The 24,548-nt window shown below is 36.9% G+C and overlaps 1 protein-coding gene across 3 annotated transcripts in view; it reads left to right on the forward strand.

The window, feature by feature from the left end:
- The first annotated feature begins 1,940 nt into the window (after positions 1–1,940).
- Positions 1,941–24,548, forward strand: part of mast1b (microtubule associated serine/threonine kinase 1b) — a 37,872-nt gene continuing 15,264 nt past the window's right edge. The window contains exons 1-9 of one of the 3 annotated variants that reach the window (XM_051888466.1): positions 1,941–2,426; positions 14,290–14,321; positions 19,605–19,684; positions 19,955–20,030; positions 20,182–20,251; positions 20,847–21,007; positions 21,101–21,176; positions 23,526–23,735; positions 24,358–24,459. In XM_051888466.1, coding sequence (XP_051744426.1) covers positions 2,388–2,426; positions 14,290–14,321; positions 19,605–19,684; positions 19,955–20,030; positions 20,182–20,251; positions 20,847–21,007; positions 21,101–21,176; positions 23,526–23,735; positions 24,358–24,459 — 846 coding nt within the window. In that variant the 5' untranslated portion in view covers positions 1,941–2,387. Of the gene's footprint in view, positions 2,427–14,289; positions 14,322–15,446; positions 15,573–19,604; positions 19,685–19,954; positions 20,031–20,181; positions 20,252–20,846; positions 21,008–21,100; positions 21,177–23,525; positions 23,736–24,357; positions 24,460–24,548 lie in introns of those variants that run through there. The other 2 variants (XM_051888467.1, XM_051888468.1) reach the window with 2 other exon arrangements.

The raw sequence follows: 24,548 nt of genomic DNA on the forward strand, positions 1-24,548 counted from the left end.
AATCCTCTGCTGCTCAGTATTACACAATGCTCCTGCAGTGCTGTTCTGACAATGAACACATGAAGCGATTTAGCACAGAATCAGATCTTTTCTAATTCTGTCATCTTACGCTTTTCATGTCATGTTCTTCTGTGTGATCAGGAGCTCATCTGGACAAACTGGTTCCTGTCCTGATGAAAGTTATCATGTGTAAATGGTGTGAGCGATGAATTCATGAATGAGTCAGTGGGGGGTAAATCTATTGACCTTATTATACATCTGAATGCCTGTGGGAGGGAAATATGACAGTAAATCCTGTGTTGTTGTTGTGTAAATTTTCAATATAGTGTTTGGTTTGTAAGAGATAGACTTAAAACACTGGGTTAAAAAAACAACCCAATTTGGGTTGTAGCCGAAATATGCTGTGACTGACTCCATAACTTGTCCATAAACAAACAGTGTACAGTTCTGAGAACATATTTTAACAACCTAAGTATTTATATTATGTATCTTTTTGAATAAAATCAAAAATTTTATGCAAGCATTAGGTGTTTCCATCACACGAAAAGACCAACGCGACATACTCACATCGTGCCCCTGTATGTTGCTTTGCATAGAATTAAACAATATACAGAACAATAATGAATTTGTAGATAAAATAAAATGTACACAAATCTGTATTTTACCGAAGACATGCACCAATTTGATGGAGCTGCACTGCTCTCTTCTGAAGAGGGCACAAAAAGCCTGCAATAAATAACTCAACCCCTGGGTTATGTCTGACCCAGGATCTGGGAAAAACAAAAACTACCTAAACACTGGGTTGTTACGTCTGACCCAGGATCTGGGTAACACAAAAACTACCCAAACACTGGGCTGTTACGTCTGACCCAGGAGCTGGGTAACACAAAAACTATCCAAACACTGGGTTGTTACGTCTGATCCAGGATCTGGGAAAAACAAAAACTACCCAAACACTGGGTTATTACATCTGACCCAGGAGCTGGGTAACACAAAAACTACCCAAACACTGGGCTGTTACATCTGACCCAGGAGCTGGGTAACACAAAAACTACCCAAACACTGGGTTGTTACGTCTGATCCAGGATCTGGGAAAAACAAAAACTACCCAAACACTGGGTTGTTACGTCTGATCCAGGATGTGGGTAACACAAAAACTACCCAAACACTGGGTTATTACCTCTGATCCAAAAAATGACCCAAAAGGCTCAACCCAGGACTTGGATAGAAAAAAATAACCCAAGATTTTTTAGAGTGTACTTAAAATGCATTCTACTTAAAAAAAAAAGGGGCCAAATAAATAAATTATACTTTAATAAATACTTAAAAAAATAAAATAAAATAATGGATAATACACTCAGCTTATTTTACTTTTTTTTTTGTTTGTTTTCTTTCAGGAAGTCCAGAACTCAAAACATTGGCATGACAAACAGAAAACAGATGTCCACTGAACTTGTTCGATCAGTGGAGGCCAGTGGGTTGTGTCCCAAAATCCATTGAGCTGCCTACAGCATTTTTGGGAGTCTTAAAGGGATAGTCCACCCAAAAACCAAAAATGAAAATTCTGTCATCATTTACTCACCCTCAAGTTGTTCCAAATCTGTATAAATTTCTTTGTTCTGCTGAACACAAAGGAAGATATTTTGAAGAATGTTTGTAACCAGGCTGCTTTGGGGCACCATTGACTTCCAGAGTAGGAAAAAAAAAAAATAGTATGGAAGTCAATGGTGCCCCAAAACTGTTCAGTTTCCCACATTCTTCAAAATATCTTTCTTTGCGTTCAACAGAACAAAGACATTTATACAGGTTTAAAACAGCTTGAGGGTGAGTAGGCTAAATGATGACAGAATTTTCATTTTTGGGTGAACTATCCCTTTAAGTGTGGACCGAAGTTTTGGACCGAAATGCTGCTCACACACATAATACCCAAAATTAAGCTTGTAAGGCGCACATAAAACGCCCTAAATGCCGCTCACGAGGTTTAAAGACGCAGCCGGTGTGTGGAGGAGGAGCGAGAGGAGGAGACAGTTAAACATCCCTAAGATAGAGAGAATGACATGAATGAACAACACTGAGAGAGAGAGAGAGAGAGAAGAGAGATGTTGATGTTAAAAGGAGCGGACGCGCTCGCAGCGAATCATTCGTGTTGATCTCGCGCACGTTCTTTAATGACGTCATGAGCGTGCGGTCGTGCGTCCAGCTTTCAGGCTTCTGCGGGATGCGATTGTTGTGAAGCCTCGTCCAGCCTCTCAGACGCGCGATATGAGCTGGATAATGATGAGCACGAAGCGCGAGGCGTCCTGATGACAGAGTCTCGATGGATCCGAGTGGATTGAGGCTCCTCTGATCCTCACAGCAGCAGCAGTAGCATCTTTAACGGACACGACATGGATGATTCGGGAATAATCAGGCGCAGGAGACTGCAGGTCAGATCCACATCCTTTCAGACAACATTACCATGTTTTCTGGACATGTACCATGGTAATACCGTGGTTTCTGTCCATGTGTAGGGGTAGTACCACAGTAGAAGGGCATTGGTGTAAGAATATGGTAATCATTCAGTACTGGTATTTATACATATCAAAAAAACATGATGTTTATATCTGAGATACTGATTAAACCATATAAGGACAGTCTAACCAATAGGGAGTGGTATTCTTTGAAATACCATAGTAAATGAACATAGTAGTCATTCAATACCATGGTGTTAATGTGTTTTCTAAACATGCACTATGGTAAAACCATGTTTTTTGGGCATGTACCATGGTAATATTGTCGTTTTTGCCAATGTATTCTGGTAGTATATAAATATGTTATTCTGTATTGGACCACATAAGGACAGTCTAAACAATGGAGTGGTATTCCTTGAAATACCATGGTAAAGATACATGATAATCACTTAGCATGGTTTATATCAACGTACCATGGTAGTGTGTTTTTCTGGACATGCTATAGTAGTACCATGTTTTCTGGACATGTACCATGGTAATACTGTGTTTTTGGCCAAATATAGGGGATGTAGCATGGTATTCTTTAAAGTACAGTGAGGTAACATGGTAAATGAATATGGTAAACATTCAGGACTATGGTATATATCAAAAATACCATTGTAATACTATCTGATTGGACCACATAAGGACAGTCTAACCAATGGAGAGTGGTATTCCTTGAAATGCATGGTAAATGAATATGGTAATCATTCATTATTACTATGTTTTTCTAGATATGTGCTATAGTAATACCATGTTTTTTTGGCAATAACATTGTATTCTTTGAAGTACCTTTGAGTTGTTTTTAAATGTTTTTCATTCAGGTGCTTTTTTTACAGTATATATCTGAAGGTATTTGTTTGTAAGGTGAAAATAATGCTTTATACTGCATGTTCAGTGGAATTGATCTAAATCCTTTGCTTTGCTGGACCGTGTATGTGTGTGTGTCGACATCAGAAACCGCTTGTGTATCTAGAGTTTCACAATGAGTTAAACAGTCTGATATGATATCTCACACACACACACACAGTCATCAGTAGACAGTCATTCATGAAGTCTGAGACATGAGAGAGAGACGGACGGTCTGTGTGTTATCTGAAAATTTCAGCCTGAAATCAACCACAAAAATACACAATTATATTTAGATTAAGCTTATTTCTTGAGCAGTTTATTTTTTGTTATCATTCACGACAATTAAGTGCATTTACCCCCAAATTGTCAAAAAATTATCATTACTATAATCCAATAGGAAAAATCTTTTTATCTGAAAACATTTTTTTTGTTTGTTTAAATCAACCATTTTACAGTTTAAATAATATCAGTATTTTATCAGTTTCAGAGATTGTTTGACATTCACAGTAATGAAATTTTGGGGTGAAATGTGTCATTTAAAAAATTAAACCAATGAAGAATACATTGTATCAAAGAGTAGGACCATGCGTATCCAAGATTATTTGACATTTACAGTAATGAGAATTCGGGATGAAACGTGTTTAACTGTCATGAAAATAATGTCAGAATGCAAAAGAAAAAATGTTCCTAAAATAGGCTTCATTTATGCAGAATATAATAGCTTGTCATTGTGTGTGATTGTGTTTCTCAGACATGTGACACGTTTTTTGCTCAGTGTGAGAATAATTGCCCTCCACCATTTTTTTGCGTGTCCCTCGGGTGTCTTCTGTGCATCACACACACTCATTGTGTTGGTTATTCAGTTAACACCCCCTCCCACTGCACTGTTGCTGCCATATGGTGCAACACACCGTCTCAGAGGTCAAAGGTCACTCCCATCATGCAGCAGGGTGCTGCATGCTCATTAGGAGCTGATAGGCTATAGGAGCATTTTAGGTGAACGGCTGTATGCATGCAGCTCAAAATGTTCATTTTTTATTATATTTTTAGTGATGCACCGAAATGAAATTTTTACAGAGACACCAAAACCAAAATTAAAGTTTTTAATTTAGCTGGAAATAAAAATAACGTGTTTTTTTTTTTTAAAATGAGCAATAAATTAAGCAAAATTATTTCATAATCAACAATCAAATAAGAACTGAGTTTTACAAACATTTAAAGTGTTTTTACATTAAAAATGTACTCCAATTTGTTGTTGAGATAAAAACTTTTAAACAATAGGTGTAATAAAAAAAAAAAATTCATGACAGATTTATTCAAACATACATTACATAATGAAGACAACACTAACAGGTTAAGTAAAAATATAATGAAGATGTAATAATTCAGGAATTTATTCAGTTGTTTATTCTAGTTAACTAATGAGCCATGGACACTTACTGTAAAAAAATAGTAAATAATAGTAAAATAATTGGAGTACGTTTTTCTACTTCAAAATTTAATGTTTCTTTGTAATTATTTGTAAAACTTAGCAATTACTGAGTGAAAATTGTTTCTATACCAATATTTTTTAGTGTGTATGGAAGCTTGCTTCTGCCATGAATAAAAAAATAAAAAAGGAATTGCGACTTTTTATCTCACAATTCTGACTTTTTTTCTTGCAATTGCAAGATCTAAAGTCAGAATTGCGAGTTATGAAGTCAGAATTGCGAGATATAAAGTCAGAATTGACCGTTGGCAAGGACCTGCCCCCTTTAGTTACTGTTGCTACGTCCGACAAGCCATGCCGATCTCTCACCACACATCATGTTCTCACGCATTGGAAAATACGTTGCGGAGCAAAGAGGACACTGACAACACGTCTACAGACAAGACAGAGCAGGTTACTTTTAATATGAAACAAAGTCTTAAATTTCAAATTTTGTCATTTTTAAAGAAATTTAAACAGTAAATACCATTTTGTGGCTCTTTAATGTGTCGTGACAGATCGCTGTAGCGCCTCATCAAGCGGCTCGTGAACCGATCATCTCTTCCTACTAGTTTAAAGCATCAAATAAACATGAATGAACATCAGAAGGAATGTTGTTTCAACCGTGGAAAGACGTCAGTACACTCCATTTTTCAAGTTCAAGTCCACCGACGTTAATCTACCAACTCCACTGACTGCTTTGTTGGACAAAATGGTGGATTCAGCGTTATGATTGGTTAGATCGCCTGTCAATCAAACTCCCGGCGAAGGGTCAGTTGCGTGTTATAAAGTCAGAATTGCGAGACAAGAAGTTAGAATTGCGAGATATAAAGTCAGAATTGCGTGACAAAGTCATAATCGCAAGATATAAAGTCAGAATTGCAAGTTATAAAGCAAGAATTGTGATATAAAGTCAGAATTGCGAGATATAAAGTCAGAATTGCGAGATATAAAGTCAGAATTGTGAGTTATAAAGTCAGAATTACGAGATATAAAGTCAGAATTGCGAGATATAAAGTCAGAATTGCGAGGTATAAAGTCAGAATTGTGAGTTATAAAGTCAGAATTACGAGATATAAAGTCAGAATTGTGAGTTATAAAGTCAGAATTACCAGATATAAAGTCAGAATTTCGAGTTATAAAATCAGAATTTCATGATAAAAACTTGCAATTGTGAAATAGTCAGAATTGCGACTTTATATTAATAATTGTGTGCAATTCTGACTTTACATTTCACAATTCTGACTTTATTTCTCAGAAGAAGAAAAAAAGTCACAATTACCTTTTTTATTTTTTTATTTAGTGGCGGAAACATGCTTCCATAAGTGTGGCTTTCCTGAGGTCAATATTTTTTAACTGTTTATACGCTTTTCACCATTTTGGAGCTTGACAGTGTCTGTCCTCATGTTCGTCTCTGTAATCGACCCTCGAGACTGGCGTGTTTTGCTTTGACGCAGACTCCAGCAGATTTCCGGCGGCTCTCATTTAATCACTGAAGGCATCTGATGCACATTTTACTCCTGATGCAGAGAGCCATTAGTAAAAATAGTTGGAGGAAATCCCGAAAATCCCGGCAGAAGGCGCAGCGATAACTCACAGGCTGTTTTGCTTTCTGTTGGCTGGCACACGGGACGCTCTTAGGTTAATGACGCTCAGATTATGGGGTTGGCGCAGTAAATGATGGGTTTGCACCAAACAGTGGGCAGGAGGCCCAGCTTGTGCCATTTCATTAAAGCTCAGACTGCTCATCGTTCTTCAGACAGATCATCTGGAAGTAGAATCGATGATGATCAGACTGTGTTCAACTCATGTTAAAAAAAGAAATATAATATGTAGAAGTAGATTTTTACATTTTATGAAGAAAGTGGTGCTTAAAATCACTGCCACAATGCATTATGCATAAAGGCTGTAAGTAAGGTGTTACCAAATTATCATTAGATTTATAATTCATCAAATGTTATTGTGATAATTAATTGTGATAATTTGCTTTATAATCTTTTTTAACTGTAATATTCAAAGCATCTCTGTGTTGGGGACTCAGTATATGACTCATGGTCCATTACAGCAGCTGAAGTGCTTTTCTCGGCTGATCTCTGCTCAGAGTTTGTTCTCGTTCGGCTCCATCTGTCCACTCGAGTTCGCCGGGCTGCTCTTCTCCGCAGGCAGGGTTTCTGGGAAGCTTTTACAGCATTTAAGGATGGAAAACTCAATTACTGTCTAAAATTAAACACGTGAGTCACAGTGAAACAAACAGACAGCACAAGTGCCACGTCTATCTTCAGAAAAACAAGTGATGAGCTTTAGCCTTCTGTTGCTTTACGTGGAACGTTAATTTAATGAAGATGACGCCTCATGAATTCATTATGTTGAAAATGAATACATGTTTTCACTGCCAGATATTTTGGTATCGTCATGAAACAGGCTTGTTCGTCACTTCAAGCCTCAGTAAAATTAATTAAGTCTCTGTTGACAAAACTATATATTGTACAACATTAATGAGAAAGTTAAATGAGTATCTCACTGATACTTGACACAGCAGAAGGAAACTGCACGCTGAAAGTGAAAGTCAGAAGTGAAATACAGTACTCTTTAAATTGAATTTAAATTGAGTTTCATTTCGTTATACTTTACCCTTATTAAAGTCTAAGAAGAGCTCCAGTATTTAATATGCCAAATACAAAACAGCTGAGAAAATGCTTAAAAACCTCTCAAAAGATTTTAGCAATCTTATTTTAGTATCACTGAGAGATGGTTGACTATTATAGTATAGTATTTTTTTTTTTCATTTTAATTGTAGGTAAAGTATTAGTGATTTTTGTTGTGCGTTTTTTTGTCATTTTTGTTAGTTTTTGTTTTTTAAAAAAATGTCTATTGTTATTCATTTTGTTTCAATTTTATTTTATTTTGAATTATTTTAGTACATAAAGTTAAAGCAAATGAAAATAAGAAATGTTTTCTTGGCAAGTAGCTGAAATAAAATAATTGTAATTTTTTTATATATTATTTTGATTCAGTTAAATTTTGTTATAGTACATGTAATTTTTTTATGGTTTTAGATTTAGTTGACTATAATAACCCTGGATTTCAATATATTCATCAGCATTTTACCATTATATATAACTTCATATTATGTATTTATTACATATATAAATGTTTTTACATTTAAATTTGATTTAAATAAAAAAAAAAGTTTGTAGTTAAAATTTCAATGTAGCGCAAAGGTGTAGTTGCAGAAATTTAATTTTACATTTGAATTAAAACATTGAATAGATTTCTAAATTATTGATATTTTTATAGCTTAAGCTCACAAGAAGTAATGAATAAAGCATAATCACATTTTTTTTAATAATAATTTTGTTGCATTTTTATTCATGAAATGTGGAAAAAGTCCTGCATGCTACTGTTGTAGCTTGCCAATCTTTATTAAATAGGAATGTGAATGTTTCAGTGAAATAACTTCTTCTGTCATGAAACTCTTGATGGCGCAGACTGATAGGTCTCTATAGGGCACAGCTGATTGGTTCCTGCTGTATCAGTAGCCAACAAGCTCGCTGCTCAACCTTCAAATACTTGGTCAGCATTTGCTGTAGCAGTTGCAGCATGCTTTCAGAAACCCTCCACATTCCCCAGCTCCACCTGTATAGATCTGCTTATGGGTAATTTACGTACGCTATATTGTACAGCAGCAGCATGTCTTACTTGCTCACAGCAGCGTTGTGTATGTATTGGCAGTAGAAAGTCTGGTACTTGCTCTGCAGCAGCAGCAATAACCAGCAGCAGCAATAACCAACAGCAGCAGCAATAAAAGCAGAAGCAGCATCAGCAGCAGCAGCACTAATCAACGGCAGCAGTGATAACAGCAGTGGAAATAACCAAGAGCAGCAATAATCAACAGCAGCAGCAATAACAACAGCAGCAATAATCAACAGCAGCAGAAATAACCAAAAGCAACTGCAATAACCACCCGCAGCAGAAGCAGCAGCAGCAGCAGCAGCAATAACCAACCACAGCAGAAGCAGCAGCAATAACTAACCACAGCAGAAGCAGCAACAATTACAGCAGCAGAAGCAGCAGCAATAACCAACAGCAGCAACAATAACAGCAGCAGAAGCAGCAGCAATAACCAACAGCAGCAACAATAACAGCAGCAGAAGCAGCAGCAATAACCAACCGTAGCAGAAGCAGCAGCAATAACAGCAGCAGTAATAACCAACTGTAGCAGAAGCAGCAGCAATAACAGCAGCAATAACCAACAGCAGCAACAATAACAGCAGCAGAAGCAGCAGCAATAATCAACAGCAGCAGCAATAACAGCAGCAGAAGCAGCAGCAATAACCAACAGCAGCAACAATAACAGCAGCAGAAGCAGCAGCAATAACCAACAGCAGCAACAATAACAGCAGCAGAAGCAGCAGCAATAACAAACCGTAGCAGAAGCAGCAGCAATAACAGCAGCAGCAGCAGCAATAATCAACAGCAGCAACAATAACAGCAGCAGAAGCAGCAGCAATAACCAACAGCAGCAACAATAACAGCAGCAGAAGCAGCAGCAATAACAAACCGTAGCAGAAGCAGCAGCAATAACAGCAGCAGCAATAACAGCAGCAGAAGCAGCAGCAATAACCAACAGCAGCAACAATAACATCAGCAGAAGCAGCAGCAATAACCAACCGTAGCAGAAGCAGCAGCAGTAATAACCAACTGTAGCAGAAGCAGCAGCAATAACAGCAGCAGCAGCAGCAATAACCAACAGCAGCAACAATAACAGCAGCAGCAGCAATAACCAACAGCAGCAACAATAACAGCAGCAGCAGCAATAACCAACAGCAGCAACAATAACAGCAGCAGCAGCAGCAATAACCAACAGCAGCAACAATAACAGCAGCAGAAGCAGCAGCAATAACCAACAGCAGCAACAATAACAGCAGCAGAAGCAGCAGCAATAACAAACCGTAGCAGAAGGAGCAGCAATAATCAGCAGCAGCAATAACATCAGCAGAAGCAGCAGCAATAACCAACAGCAGCAACAATAACAGCAGCAGAAGCAGCAGCAATAACAAACCGTAGCAGAAGGAGCAGCAATAATCAGCAGCAGCAATAACATCAGCAGAAGCAATAACATCAGCAGCAATAACAGCAGCAGAAGCAGCAGCAGCAATAATTAACAGCAGCAGCAATAACAGCAGCAGCAGCAGCATAACAGATCTATTCTGTCAAGACCAACCATATCAACACTGTCATATCCATTACCATACCAAACACTCTGAGAGTTGTCATGACAGAAATTATATTTGGGAAACATGTTTTTGCCATTTTGTTTTATGGTATTTACTGTAGAAAACGGTATTTATGGTATTTACTGTAGAAAAAAAAAAAAGAAAAAAAAACAGAACGACGCAGGAAAAAATGTCATACAGCTAAAGATCAGTCCTGTGTGAGTGTGTATTTTGACATGCATGCTGTAATACTCGTGTGGTCATGATCTCTCAGGTTATTTACAGTATAATTGGCCTGTCAGGTCAGTCAGAGGGCGTTTAACCACAGTCGATAGCGAGGGAGACTGAGCCACAGCATTTAAGAGCCTCTTGAGGGATTATTCATGGGGCGGCCCGATGTAAATGTGTCAGCAACACACTGGCACACTACACCAGAGCCTGTGTTGTCATGGAAACACACGCTTTTATTGATCAATAAGAAACATGGAAGCATACAAGAGCACAGTGATGCGGCTTTTGATCAGTCAGTCAAATCTAAATGAGCATCTTCTGTTGCTAAATAATAATGCTAAAAATACAACACTTATGAAAGTGTTCTGATACAGACTTTTCCTTTCTTATTGTCATAAATGAAGATGTTGATGGCCACTTTCAGCCCCGTTGAGCTTTAATATGATAAAACCTTCTGGAACATTCAGATAGCTGCTTTTGATTTTTGTAAACGCTTTCTTTGTTTGGTTTAGTTTTTGTAGCTGTTCACAAAATCTGTTTATTTCTGTAATATTTTTGATCAGGTGAATCTCATGACAACATCTCCAGGTAATTGTTCAGCCCAAAACACACTTTTAACTTAAAAGCACACACACATATATACAGTCAAACCAAAATTTGTTCAGACACCTTGAACATTTCATTCATTATTACAGTTTATTCACTATAGTTTAAAAAAATGGTAATAAAATATGACAAGATCTCAGAGTTAAACTGTGTCAGAAAAAATGAATCTTAATTATGTCAGATAACACTTAAGCAAAACATGGTCAGGTCAAAGTATCTGAATAATTTTTGGTTCCAAATTTTTATCAATTTTACTGGTAGTCCACTGTATAAAGAATTTTTGGGTATAATATGTCACAGTTTACTTTGTTTTGTTTTTTTGCTATCCTCACTTACATAAATGAACTATAGTGTCCTGCACCCACTAGTAAAAATATATCAAAAATGTCTGAATAATTTTTGGTTTGACTGTATATATTTCAATCATGACAACTCTGAATTGTTTTATCATGTTATTGAATATGGCAATGTTAATGTATTTGGTCATGGCGGACTAGATCTGCTACGCTGTTGCTGCTGCAGAGCAAGTATGGACTTACTACTGTTAATAGATACAGATCTAGGCAGGAGGAACTGGGGGAGGTGGAAGGTCTCAGCAAACAATGAAGCAATTTACAGCAAACAGCGAAGAGGACTATTTAAATGTTGAGCAAGCAATCACATTGGCTGCGGGATCAGCTTGTGCTATGATGTGGTAATGATGTGATTTCTTGCAGATTGCGTTATTTGCATAATGTGACATTTTCATGCACATTTTTGGCAAAAACATCTTATTACTGTAATGTGTCTGGATGGTTGGATGTTGGATGGTTTTTGAGTTTTTATGTAATGCTAATGATGATTCTCATTACTGTAATATTGTAAGTATTATTAAAATATTTTATAATCATAAATACCAACATAATGTTTTTTTTTTTTTTTGTTTTTTTTTACATTCCAGCAAGGTGAATTTTAAGGAAATTGACATGAAAATAATGTCACAGTCTTAATGGTCCATTTCTTTATGTAAAATAAATGTTCTTATTTTTTTGCTGTGGTGAAATACCTCTCTAGATCTCTAGATCTGTGTTCCTGTGTGAATCTTGTAAAATGAGGCACAACATTAATTCTGAAAGCACACACACACACACACACACACACACAGTTGCACACACACGCGTGCACACGTGTCCAAGGACATCTGAGCGCTCCTATTTATTAGTGATCAATGTCAATTGATGCTAATGATGTTTGTTGATTAAAGCTGCTGCAAGCTTCTTCTTTTTTTGTTGATGAACATACATAAAATGTCTCCATTGAAATATGAATACTATTTTGTTTAAATATAATTGGCTAAAGGTGACAGTGGCCTGTGTTCAGCAAAAGCTTTTATGCTGAAACTGTTTGCCGTGCAAGTTTTTTTTCTGCCACAGAATGAAAAATATAAAGGCAGTTGCGACTTTTTATTTAACAATTCAGACTTTTTAATCCGCAATTCTGAGTTTATAACTGACAATTCTGAGGAAAAAAGCCTTTTTCCTCGAGTTATAAACTTGTAATTGTGAGGTTAAAAAAAGTCAGAATTCCAAATTTATATCTGACAATTCTAAGAAAAAAGTAATTGTGAGTTATAAACTTGTAATTGTGAGGTTAAAAAAAAGTCAGAATTCCAAGTTTATATCTCACAATTCTGAGAAAAAAGTAATTGCAAGTTATAAACTTGGAGTTGCAAGGTTTAAAAAGTCAGAATTCCAAGTTTATATCTTAGAATTCTGAGAAAAAAGTGATTGCAAGTTATAAACTTGTAATTGCGAGGTAAATAAATAGTCAGAATTCCAAGTTTATATCTCACAATTCTGAGAAAAAAGTAATTGCGATTTGTAAAACTTGGAATTGCGAGGTAAAAAAAAAAGTTTATAACTCTCAATGACTTTTTTCTCAGAATTGTGAGAGATAAACTCACAATTGTGATTAAAAAAAAGTCAGAATTGTGCAATAAAAGGGCGCAATTACCTTTTTTTTAAAAAAAAGTTTTATTTCCTGGTGGAAACAAGCTTCCATACAGTAGTTTGCTGACATCAGACTGGCTGATATGCCTTTAGAGGGCGGGGCTTGGAGTGTGATTGACAGGATGTAGATGGTCTAACTCAATATTTTCTTGATACATGCACCTACAAATCATTCACAGTAAGACCACGAACATGAATTAAGAAAGTAAAAGGAGTAAATTCTGAATCTGTTTGGAGGTTCAGATCTGTTTAACATGTGAGGAGTGTTGTTTCTCTGGGTCTGAATGAACATCTGCTGAAGTTCTGCAGAGAGAGAGACAGAGAGTCTGTCAGTAAGATGAATGAGAGGATATTATGTGGTTAGTCGCGTGTTCAATCAAAGACGTACAGCGAGAGAAATGAAGGACGGGAACGCTGCCAGAGCAACATCAGCTTCTCTCTGCGTATGCCAAATGTGTTTAGTTTGTTCGTTCCAGTGTGTTTTGTCCACAGAAACCGAACAGACTGTTTCATTTGCATTTTTAGAATAACGTGCCAAAACTGTCTCAAATACAAATTCAGTGACATTCTCACACTTTACATTAAACATATTAAATAGTTTCTGTCTTTATTTTCAACACTAGTTCTATTGTTTCATCATTTAAACCCAAACAAACTTCGCTTCAAGTGTTTTGCTTGTAAAGTTTGCTTTGTTAATGTTATTAACTAGTGTAATGGAGACCAGCTAGTAGTTGCTGTGCGATTAAACCTCACTCCTCTGATCTCAAGAGATGCTCTAGTGACTGATGCTAGAGGTTGCATCCTTTAGCCTTCTTGTTAGAGTGTCCGACTCCCACGCCGGAGACCCAGGTTCGAGGCCTGCGCAGAGCAGGGTGAGTAGGACCTGGGTAGAGGGGTTACATTGGTGCCGTGACCCGGATGGGAGTGAGGTTTAGGGGGGGTGAGTGTAACGGAGGCCAACTAGTAGTCGCTGTGCAAGTAAACCTCACTCCTCTGATCTCAAGAGATTCTCTAGCGACTGACGCTAGAGGTTGCAGCCTTAGCCTCCTTGTTCGAGCGTCCAACTCCCACACCGGAGACCCAGGTTCGAGGCCCGTGCAGAGTGGGGCGAGTAGGACCTGGGTATAGGGGTTACATTAGCATTAACGAAAAATAAATGCTGTAAAAATGTATTGCTTTTTGTTAGTTCATGATTCTTGTGATATATAGACTTTCGATAACACTTTAAAATAAGTTTTCATTTTAAATAAGGTTTCATGTTAACAAATGAGACCTTTTTTTGTAAAGTGTAAAGTAAAATTTGTGGCTCTGTAAATGATGCTTACTCTGGTATCAAATTTAATGTGTGTCTGAGATATCATGCTTATTTCAAACTCCCATCTGATCTCTGTTTTCTCTCTGTGTGTTTCTCCGTCTTTGTCTTGTTGTCTTCGTCCCAGAAGGATCTTCCTCTGCCCCGTAAGAACAGCAGGTGAGTTCATTTTCAATGATTACAAGAAGATAAAATGTTTCATATGCATCTTTTTAATCAGATTAGATACATGTATCAGGGTTCGTTTTGAAAACCCCATAACAAATGAGTAACTGCGTCCCATGTTTCCATCCAAAGTTGCAAATTTATCTTGAGCAAAATTGGAATATTGCATAAAACATTTGTGAATAAAGCACCATTTCCATCCCATGTGTTCAAGACAACAAAATCGCTACTACCGAGGAAGTTGGTGCAAAATATCTGTAATAAAAATGGAAGTTGATACAGTCAGGGAAGAAATGGTGGATCTTTTTTCCTCCATCATTAATGACCGTGCAGACGAAATCCAATCAATGTTGTCATGTGATCTGGCTGGTGTTTGGGAATGCAATAGTGTGAGACGCTTCTTGGAGGTAATTAAACCAAATCATTTTGATGACAGACTTTGGCTAAGGCGTTTCAGAGCAACCAAACCAACATTTGAGAACCTGTGAAGTGCGATTGGTCCGCTGGTTTGTCCAGTTATCCAATCACATCCTCTGTTGAGGACACATACGTTTTTTGTTTCGCATCGAAGGATTTATTAAAGTCCCTTTCAAGCAAACTCTGTTCATTTGGCGGCCATATTTGCAACACCTCCCGGCAGTTATTTCGGGCATCCAAGACCAAGTCCTATCTGCTTGAATGGGGCAATCCTGAAATCTCAAAAACATATTTTAACATATTTTAAATCAGCAACAAAATCAACTGTCCAATAAAAAATAAATGTTTCTTATTAACAACATTTATCATGATACATTTTCATACTGGTTCATTTTGTGTGCAGTACAAACTCAGTCTGTCTCTCTTTGTCAGGATGCCTTCTCTCTCTGTCCATTTCCCTAAAAGCTTTCTTCGTTCACTTAGTTTTTTTATTTTGTGATTCTTAGTTATATCATCCACCGTGACCTCTGGGAAAAAGCATATTGCACTTAAATTTAGAAACACACACACTCCCTTTGTAGCATCTTATGAACGGATGTGCTGCACCTGCTCCCCCTCTTTTAACGTTCGTCTTGGTATCATCCGCTGCCCTCGAGATTTTACCCAGAATTCCCCCTTGCACTCTATTTTCCAGTGTGTGAGCAAAGCCAGACGCTCTAACCGTTCTCCATCTGATGATGTTTGTGATGCACGCTGGTTATTTCTGAGCGGCTGTGTCTTCTTTTCGCTCTTGATCATGCAGGGCGGCATGTTTCGTCGCACTAAAAGGTGAAACGTTTTTAAAATCTGTTTTAAATGGCATTTTAATACCCGTAAAGATGTTGCTGAGGTCATTGTTTACCTGCAGCTGGTGACACACAAACTGAATGACCTCATCAATGCAGTGAGTTTAACATGTTAGTCGATGCTGGGATCTCATTTTATATGATATTTTATGTGTATAGTGTATATATTATGCTGTTAGATTGAATCAAAATGTTCATCTTGTGTATTTGAGCCACAGGTTATGTTGTTTGACTCAAAATGAACATTTTACTATTTGTTGAGACTAGTGTTATTAGTCACTAAGTCCTGCAAACTTTTTTGATTCGTGAATTACTTGTTGATCATTTGAATGCATTGGTGAGTCATTGATCTATTAGCTTGCACTTTCTTACATCTTCTGAAGTTTTGGTCTTAAATCTTCCATTTTGATGCTGAATGTCCGAGTAGAAAGATGTAAATGTTGAGATACACTGTGTCAGACCTCTAATAATGAAGCGTATGTTGATATTAGCAGGTACTGTAACCCTGAAATATGCCTGAAATATGAAATAATAGTCAGAAAAATCACATTTAAAAAAAAAAAAAAATGAAACAGTTTTTTGTACCTTTAGACAAAATATTAAGAACATCTAGATGCAGTTACTGTAAACAACAGATTTAAATCAACAGTCCACAAGAGACGCAACAAATAAATACAGACCAAACAATGCAGTATTATATTGTTTATTTCAAAGGTCAATCCTGCCTGTTAACCCTATAAAGCCTGGCATATGAAAAAACACCTCAGTTTTATTCAGACGTCCAAAAAATATGTAGTTTTGAAAAATATAATCCTCAAAAGCCTGTTGGATCATATTAGATAGTCACATTTGAACATGATTTTTCCAAAAACAGATGTATGGATAATCAAGTAGGTTGCTTCAGTCCAGTAAGTGTTTTTTTTTTAAATATTACTAACAATATTAAAGTTATTCTTTCATTTACTTTATAAAAATCAGTAAAGATTTCACAGCAAAAAAAACATGATCCATGAGCTGAAGTAGGGGTGGGCGATATGGCAAAAAATATCGTATCACTTTTTTTTTTTTTTTCTTCAGGAAAATCACAATTTTATCACGATTTTTTCATGTTGGTTTTACTATTTTGCAAGTGACTAAGAATTACAACCAAACTAATTTTCCTATTTTAAAAATTTAGCCTTACATGGCAAAAAAATATAAAAGGAAAACGAATGACAGACCATTTAGGCCAAAGTAGGGGGTGGAAGATGAAAATCTTTATTTCATTATTTTATCTTTGTTATTAAAAATAAGAACAAGTATGCACATTACAAATACACAATATAATATACAAATGAAATAAACAGTGCTTTATTCTTTCGCAGTAGGTGTATTTAACAGTGGTATTCAAGTAATTAATTGAATAAACAAATGTAAAAATAAATCACTACATCAACATCACTGTATAAATTATATATACACACTGATTCTTATTAAAGCTACTGAAGTTATTCAGTGAAGAGCAGTGAGTGATTTTTCTCTTTGTCTTTTGTTGTTTGATCAACATTAATGACAAGCGGTAGCAGGTTTATTAGGCTGCCGTCACTTTAAGACTGAATGCACGGATCTAATATACAGACGAGCATCCTGTTTTCTCCCAATCGTTTAAAACATAACCGTCTGTGTTTATGAAAACCTTGTGTGTATTTGACAGTTTGTGAAAGATAACTTAGTTTAGTACTCAAACGCTGTTAAAAAGGCTTTTAGTGGAAAAAAGCACAGAAAAGCATGTCAAAACAGCATGCGAATAAAATGTTTAGGATTTAAAGTGCGTGCAGATAATAAACTTTAATGATTGTGAATAACTGCAGTGTCACGTGAGTGTAACTCTACCTCTGCGTTAACATGTGATGTGAATGTGCATCGTGTTGTACAGTATGTTGGGACGGGGGGTGCCAGAACTGTAACTGATGTAGCACCATACTACGATATTCTTCAAAAGCAGATTGTGGAGACAATTTAATTGTTCACAATCAAAAAACGTGATATCGCACACCCCTAAGATGAAGGTGGACATTTTTACAATTGTACTAAAATGCCTTTACTTGTTAAAAAAACTATAAACTAAATCAATCAGATGACAGAAGGCATGTGGTAGATTGTGCAACAGGTTTTTCAGCAGATCATGTTGATCATTTAGAGGCAACTTTGCGTATCAAATATGACACAGTAGGCTTTAAAGGGGATCTATAATGCCCCTTTTCACAAGATGTAATATAAGTCTCTGGTGTCCCCAGAATGTGTCTGTGAACTTTCATCTCAAAATACCCCACAGATATTATAACAAAATTGCCCCTATTTGGGTGTAAGCAAAAACACACTGTTTTTGTGTGTGTCCATTCAAATGCAAATGAGCTGCTGCTCCCAACCCCCTTTCCTCACGCAGCTAAAATGTTGGTTGTCAGTAACGGCGTTCAGCCTTACGTTGTTCAAACCAGAGTCAGACACTGATGGAGAGACTCAGGAAGAAGTTACAACTTTTAGAATGCATCTGGACGTTTCTGAATGGATAGTGGATAAATTTATGTAGTTGCTGTGGAGTTGATTCAACTCATCGACTAGCATGTTAATCTTTTGTGCAAATCCCGTATGGATGCCCACTATACATAGCGTACCTGTTTGCCAAACAGAGTCATACACACCAGGCTAATGTTTATGATTGCTATCAAATGCTGTGAATGGTCTAATATTTTTTCCAAAATATCGCTCGAACAGAAACGCTCCTTTTTTAGCAATCGAGCTTGCCAGGGTCAACTTGCAGGCTATCCAAGCTAACGAGACTCTAAATAGTGTTCAGTGCTCGTCTGTGCAGCCAACGACAGAACAGTTAGCATGCTTTGCTTGAACTTTTGCCATTGCTTTAGAACCGGTACACCGTTTTCGCTTGCGAAAACAAAATGGCGGCGCCGTGGGTGGAAATGTGCAGATTAAGAGGTGGTAATATTATAATAAGATCCCCTTCCTACCTCACTATGGGAGCGAAATCTGAGCGGATCATTTTTTTCACATGCTTGCAGAGAAAGGCTTGCCAAAACAAAGTTACAGGGTTGTCCTTTTTCACGTTTTCTGGTTTGGTAGATGCACCAGGGACCCAATTATAGCACTTAAACACAGAAAAAGTCAGATTTTCATGATATGTTTAAAGGGTTTAGAAGGTCACTGTCTCTTTAAGAGAGGTCACTCTGTTCAGGATGATCCCTTAAGAGTTGACTAATCTTCTGTCTACACCTGTGTGTGTGTTTTACTAGTACTGTATTAGGCAGTGCTATTTAACATCCTTCCTAATGATGTTGACATCATTTTGACAGCCTGGGATCAAATTTCAAATATCAAATCTTTCTTTTCAGGGTTTTTTGTCATAGAAGCACCAAAAGACTTCTGATTTGCTGGATTTGAGGCACACAAACCCTATAAGGCTTTATTTAGTCTGTTCGTTCAGCATTTTTTTTTTTTTTTTTGGCTGCTCTCTGCTCAATGTAGCTGATTATACACACAAACACACACACACACACACACACACACACACACACACACACACACACACACACACTCTGAGTCTGTGTATGTCTGTAATGGTGTGTAATGGCTCTCATACACTCACTCAAGGCGTATCAAGTAACTCGTTCACTCCCACTCCTCCATTATCTCTCTCTCTCTCTCTCTCTTTATCTCTTCATCTTTATCTCTCTCTCGTCCAGAGTGCCTCTCTGTTTCTTCAGAGTGCCGGTACACACCGACTGAGATTGATGACTGTGGAAATGGAATTTTCTGTATCGCTGTTGTTCTACTGCAGGGCACACACACACACACACACACACACACACACACACACACTCACACACACATACGCAGTTTCTCTGTTCTTGGCTCTGAAGATTTCTTAATCTGACTGAACCTCATTTTCTCTGATGTTGGAAAATAAATACGAAAACAATTCATACTTAAAGCATTTAATTCTCTGTTTGTTTGTCTGTAGTTGCCGCAGTAACCGGAAGAGTTTGATTCTGACCTCGCCAACTCTGCCCCGCCCACATTCCCCGTTACCGGGACACATCGGTGAGTGGCCCCGCCCCCTGCTGGAAATCCAGCTAACAAACCAACTTGCTGGACAAACCAGGTGGTCCAGATGGTTTTTGGAACTGAATGCTGGTGTGTTGATAATCCTAGATGGTCAACCAGCTCTAACCAGCTTCAAGTTAACCACCTTCTTCCAGGGGAAACTCTTTTACAGATACTGACAGCTCATGTGTTTGATGCAGTCTGTGAAACAACTAACTGTTATAGACTGAGATGCTTATTCTGTCCTGTTTCTTCCTGTCCACACAGGAAGTAGTCCTCTGGACAGCCCTCGTAACTTCTCTCCCAGCACTCCTGCACATTTCTCCTTCGCTTCCTCCAGACGGTAAATAAACACACACTTCAGACTTTACTATAACATAAACACTTAGTTAACATTAATACAGCTTAAACTGGAAGATCATCTCATGTTAATGATCGATCTATCTATCTATCTAATCTATCTATCTATCTATCTATCTATCTTGTCTATCTAGTGATGGGCGAAGATGGTCACTGGCGTCTCTTCCCTCTTCTGGATATGGAACCAACACACCCAGTTCAACGGTATTTCAGTCTCTCATTTAAACACACACACACACACACACACACACACACACACACACACACACAGATGGAGCAGATGTGTGTGTTTCTGTAGGTCATGTGTGATTAATCCCCTGGTGCAGCAGCATCTGCACACCGACACATCAGATGTGATCCAGACAAACACACCCGAATGCACTTCAGCTGTGGGTCATTCATGCCGCCGTGTGCCGTATGTACTGTATCTTTCACTGTACAGTCAGAGACCTGCTCACTACACTGATAAAAACAGCTGTTTTGTAATGGTGGACACACTAAGAAATGTATTTTTACTTGAATACCCACCATATTTAATTACCATAGGTTTTAAATGCAGAGAGTAGACCGTTAAACTAAAATCTTTCTTTGTAATAAAAAAGCATTATTTTGCTGACTGTTGTTTAGAACAGCTGTTCATGTCAGGACAGCACCTATATGATGTCTTAAAATACTGTCTCAGCAGGCAGCTCACTAGGGATTGAAACTGAGCTGCCGGTTCCAGATTGTTTACATCCTGTTCATAGCTTCATTCTGTGTTCAGCTGGATTTAGTTGTAAATCTCTGTGTTTATCTCCAGTCTTCCAGCTCGTCTCAGGAGCGTCTGCACCAGCTGCCGTCTCAACCCACCATGGACGAGCTGCACTTCCTGTCCAACCACTTTGGTAGCACAGAGAGCATCACTGACGATGACGGTGGACGCTGTTCACCCCACATACGACCGCGCTCACGCAGCCTGAGGTGAACACACACACACACACACTCATGCTTGTGTGTGTTTGTTGCAGTAGTTGTGTTTAACACACACACTCTCTCTCTCTCTCATGTCTTCAGTCCGGGTCGTTCTCACTCCTGCTATGACAATGAGATCATCATGATGAATCATGTTTACAGGGAGCGTTTCCCCAAGGTAAAGCACACACGCCTGTCTCACACCACAGCATCTCTCTACCTGTTTCTCACACCTGTCTACCTTCACCATTGTCATCTCTTAAAATCTGTGAGAACACAAGCATATATACAGTGTATATATATATATATATATATATATATATATATATATATATTAGGGGTGTGACGAGGCAGTTAGCTCACGAGACGAGACACGAGATTGAGTTCACGAGACGAGATTTTTACACAGTATTTTTAAGAAATCCTCAATGACGAATACATGACTAGAAAAATAGTCTGCAGGTGCATTTTGAAATGCTTTAACTAATCATCTTGTAATGAATGTCATTTCAGTTTTACTTTCTGAGTATGAATTATCATACGCAGTAAAAGACAACAATACTCAAGCACTGTAAAAGGTTTTGCCACAAACTGCTTCTCTCCTGTATGATTTCATATGAGTCTCTTCAGACCTCAGAACTGTACATGATTCATGAGCTTCTACAACTTCTGACCTCCTAACTGAACTCCTTTCCACAAATCGATCATAGAAATAAAAACAGTACTCTCAATGTTCAAAGTGCAAATAGAGACCAAATTTTTCTTCAAGCATGATACAGAGCTAAGAGATGGTTACAACTACACAGCCTGGCCTAAGATAGCTTTCATATTGGGAGATATTTGCATGCATCAGAGAGCCACTTTCAAAATGCGGGGTATTGAAATCGCGTTTTACTTTCGCTTTCGATTTTGCAATTGCGCATACTCTGTGAATAGGAAGCGGTGATGCTGTGTGCGTATTCTACAAGATCAGACATTTATCAGATGCTAAAGCTCTGTTCTGCAACGAATCCTCCGCCATGGTCTCGTCAGTCATCTCGCCACGTGATCAGTGAACTCTGATTCCTGCTGCACTACGTACGACTCTGCAGCTCTTTAAATGTTTTTTTTTCTATAAAAAAACAAAATGACAGTGGAGGTGCAATGTAAATGTAGTGGTGGCATATTCTATCCTAATGTCACCCTCACACTCCGTCATAGCAATATCACGAAACAGCTTTTCACCTCTATGAGAAATCTTATCTCATTTTAATCTCACAAGATCTCGTGGCACGAGATGTAGTGCATTCTGATATTGGCTTCTCTGTGAAGGATGTGTACAATGCTGAGATCCAAAATGAGACAATTTTGCATTATTATAAACATCATTTTAAAAACCAAGGACAATAATAAGCTATAAAATTAGGTGCTTTCTTCTCAGATATTCCTTCTAAGAAAAAGACCCCAGTAATCTAACATGTGAGCTTCAGAAGTGATCTCAACAGTGTCTCAAACTGAGCTCAGATTTGCTCAAGATCCAAAAGTCTGCAAATCAAAAGTCAGAGATGTCAATATGAACTTAAACCTTTCTCATCAAATGATCTGAATTGCTCTTCACATTCATTTTACAGCTCTAGACTCTTACTGGATGACAACTAGTGACTCATTTAGGTCTTTTTTTATTTTTATTGATTTTAGGAGAAACATCTGAGGCAGTTGATAGAGCAAACGTTACTGCTTAGATACTGCTGATTTAAGTAGCCTGCGTGTCATGAAGTGCTGACCTCGTCATGTGAAGCTCTTTCCTAACATTAGCCATCTTAGAGGAGACTATATTGATTTTTACAACATGCCACTCTGTGTGTGTATGTGTGTGCGTGTGAGAGATTGAACTGACACTAACACATACACTGAAACTCTTAACTGGTGTCTGGTGTCTGTCTCTGTTTACTGTCAGACAAACACATTTATACCGTCAGAGCAACGTCAGGTTAACTGAGGGCAACTGAAGAGACAAATAAATATAAAAAAATGAAAATAAAATAAAAACTAAAATAAAAAAAATCTTGTTCTACACAACTATATATCAAACATCTGTCCTATATTTCAAATAATGTACGTATATATATATATACACACACAAGAAAAAAAAAAAATATATATATATTATAATAATATTTTGTGGAATATTTATTTAGTAATTTGGTAATAAATAATCTATTAGTAACAATAATAGAAATAGTAATAATATTAGTAATTAATATTTATTACAAAATACTAAATAATATTATTTTTATTTATTATTTTAGAATATATTATTGTATATTGATATATTATATAAAATATAATATAAATATATATTTAATATATACAGTATTTTATAATACTGATAATATTTTATTATATATTTAAGTTTTTTGTAATTAACAATCTAGAAATAATAATAATAATAATAATAATAATATTACTAGATAATTTATCTGTCTGTCTGTCTTTATCTTTATCTATCTTTTTCTTCATAAATAATCTCTTTATTTGTTCCTCTCAGGCCACGGCGCAGATGGAGGGACGGTTGTGTGATTTCATCCACACATATTGTCCCGAGAGCGTTCTGCCGCTGGCCGACGGGGTCCTGAGCTTCATCCACCACCAGATCATTGAGCTGTCCAGAGACTGCCTGACCAAATCTGGAGAAGGTCTCATCACGTCTGTCTACTTCTTTGAGCTGCAGGAGAACCTGGAAAAACTTCTGGATGACGTGAGTTCATCGCATCAAACCTGTCAAGAACGGTCTCTTTACTGAAATGTGAATTATATATTAATAGATTGTGAAGTTTTAATACATCCGAGTAGGATTCGTTTTTCTACATTGACCCAGGCCATGTGGTGATAAATTTTTTTTTTATAAATATTCTAGAAATAATAATAATAGTTATTATTATTTATTATTATATTTATTTTTTTTAGAATATTTATGTATTACTACATACTTTAATAATAATAATAATAATAATAATTATCATTATTATTATAATATATTTATACTACAAATAATAATCCTAATATTATTATCACTATTATTACTATTATTTTAGAATATTTTTAAATATGTATTTATTGCTACATGACCAGGGCCAATTAATTTTCTGTATATATTATATTATATTATATTATATTATGTTATAATGTAATATAATTAGTGTATTGTAATAAAGTCTAGAAATAATAATACAATTTAATTTAATTTAATATAATATAACATTTTGTAATAAAGAATCTAGGAATAAATATATTACGTGCATAATAGTATTAATAAATATATTTAATTTTAGAAGTCAGTGGTATCAGCTTTCATTCATCTCTCTTTCTCTCTATCTCAGGCGTATAAGCGGTCAGAGAGTTCAGAGTTGACCTTCGTCACTGAGTTGGTGAAGAAACTCCTCTTCATCATCGCTCGACCTGCCCGACTTTTGGAGTGTTTGGTGAGAAAATATGTTTTGTTTGTTCTTTCATCCACTGAAGCCTTATTCCCACTCATCAGATAACATGACACTCCAAACCCCTCCGGACT

The sequence above is a fragment of the Ctenopharyngodon idella genome, chromosome 3, assembly GCF_019924925.1.
Source record: "Ctenopharyngodon idella isolate HZGC_01 chromosome 3, HZGC01, whole genome shotgun sequence".
NCBI lineage: Eukaryota > Metazoa > Chordata > Actinopteri > Cypriniformes > Xenocyprididae > Ctenopharyngodon > Ctenopharyngodon idella.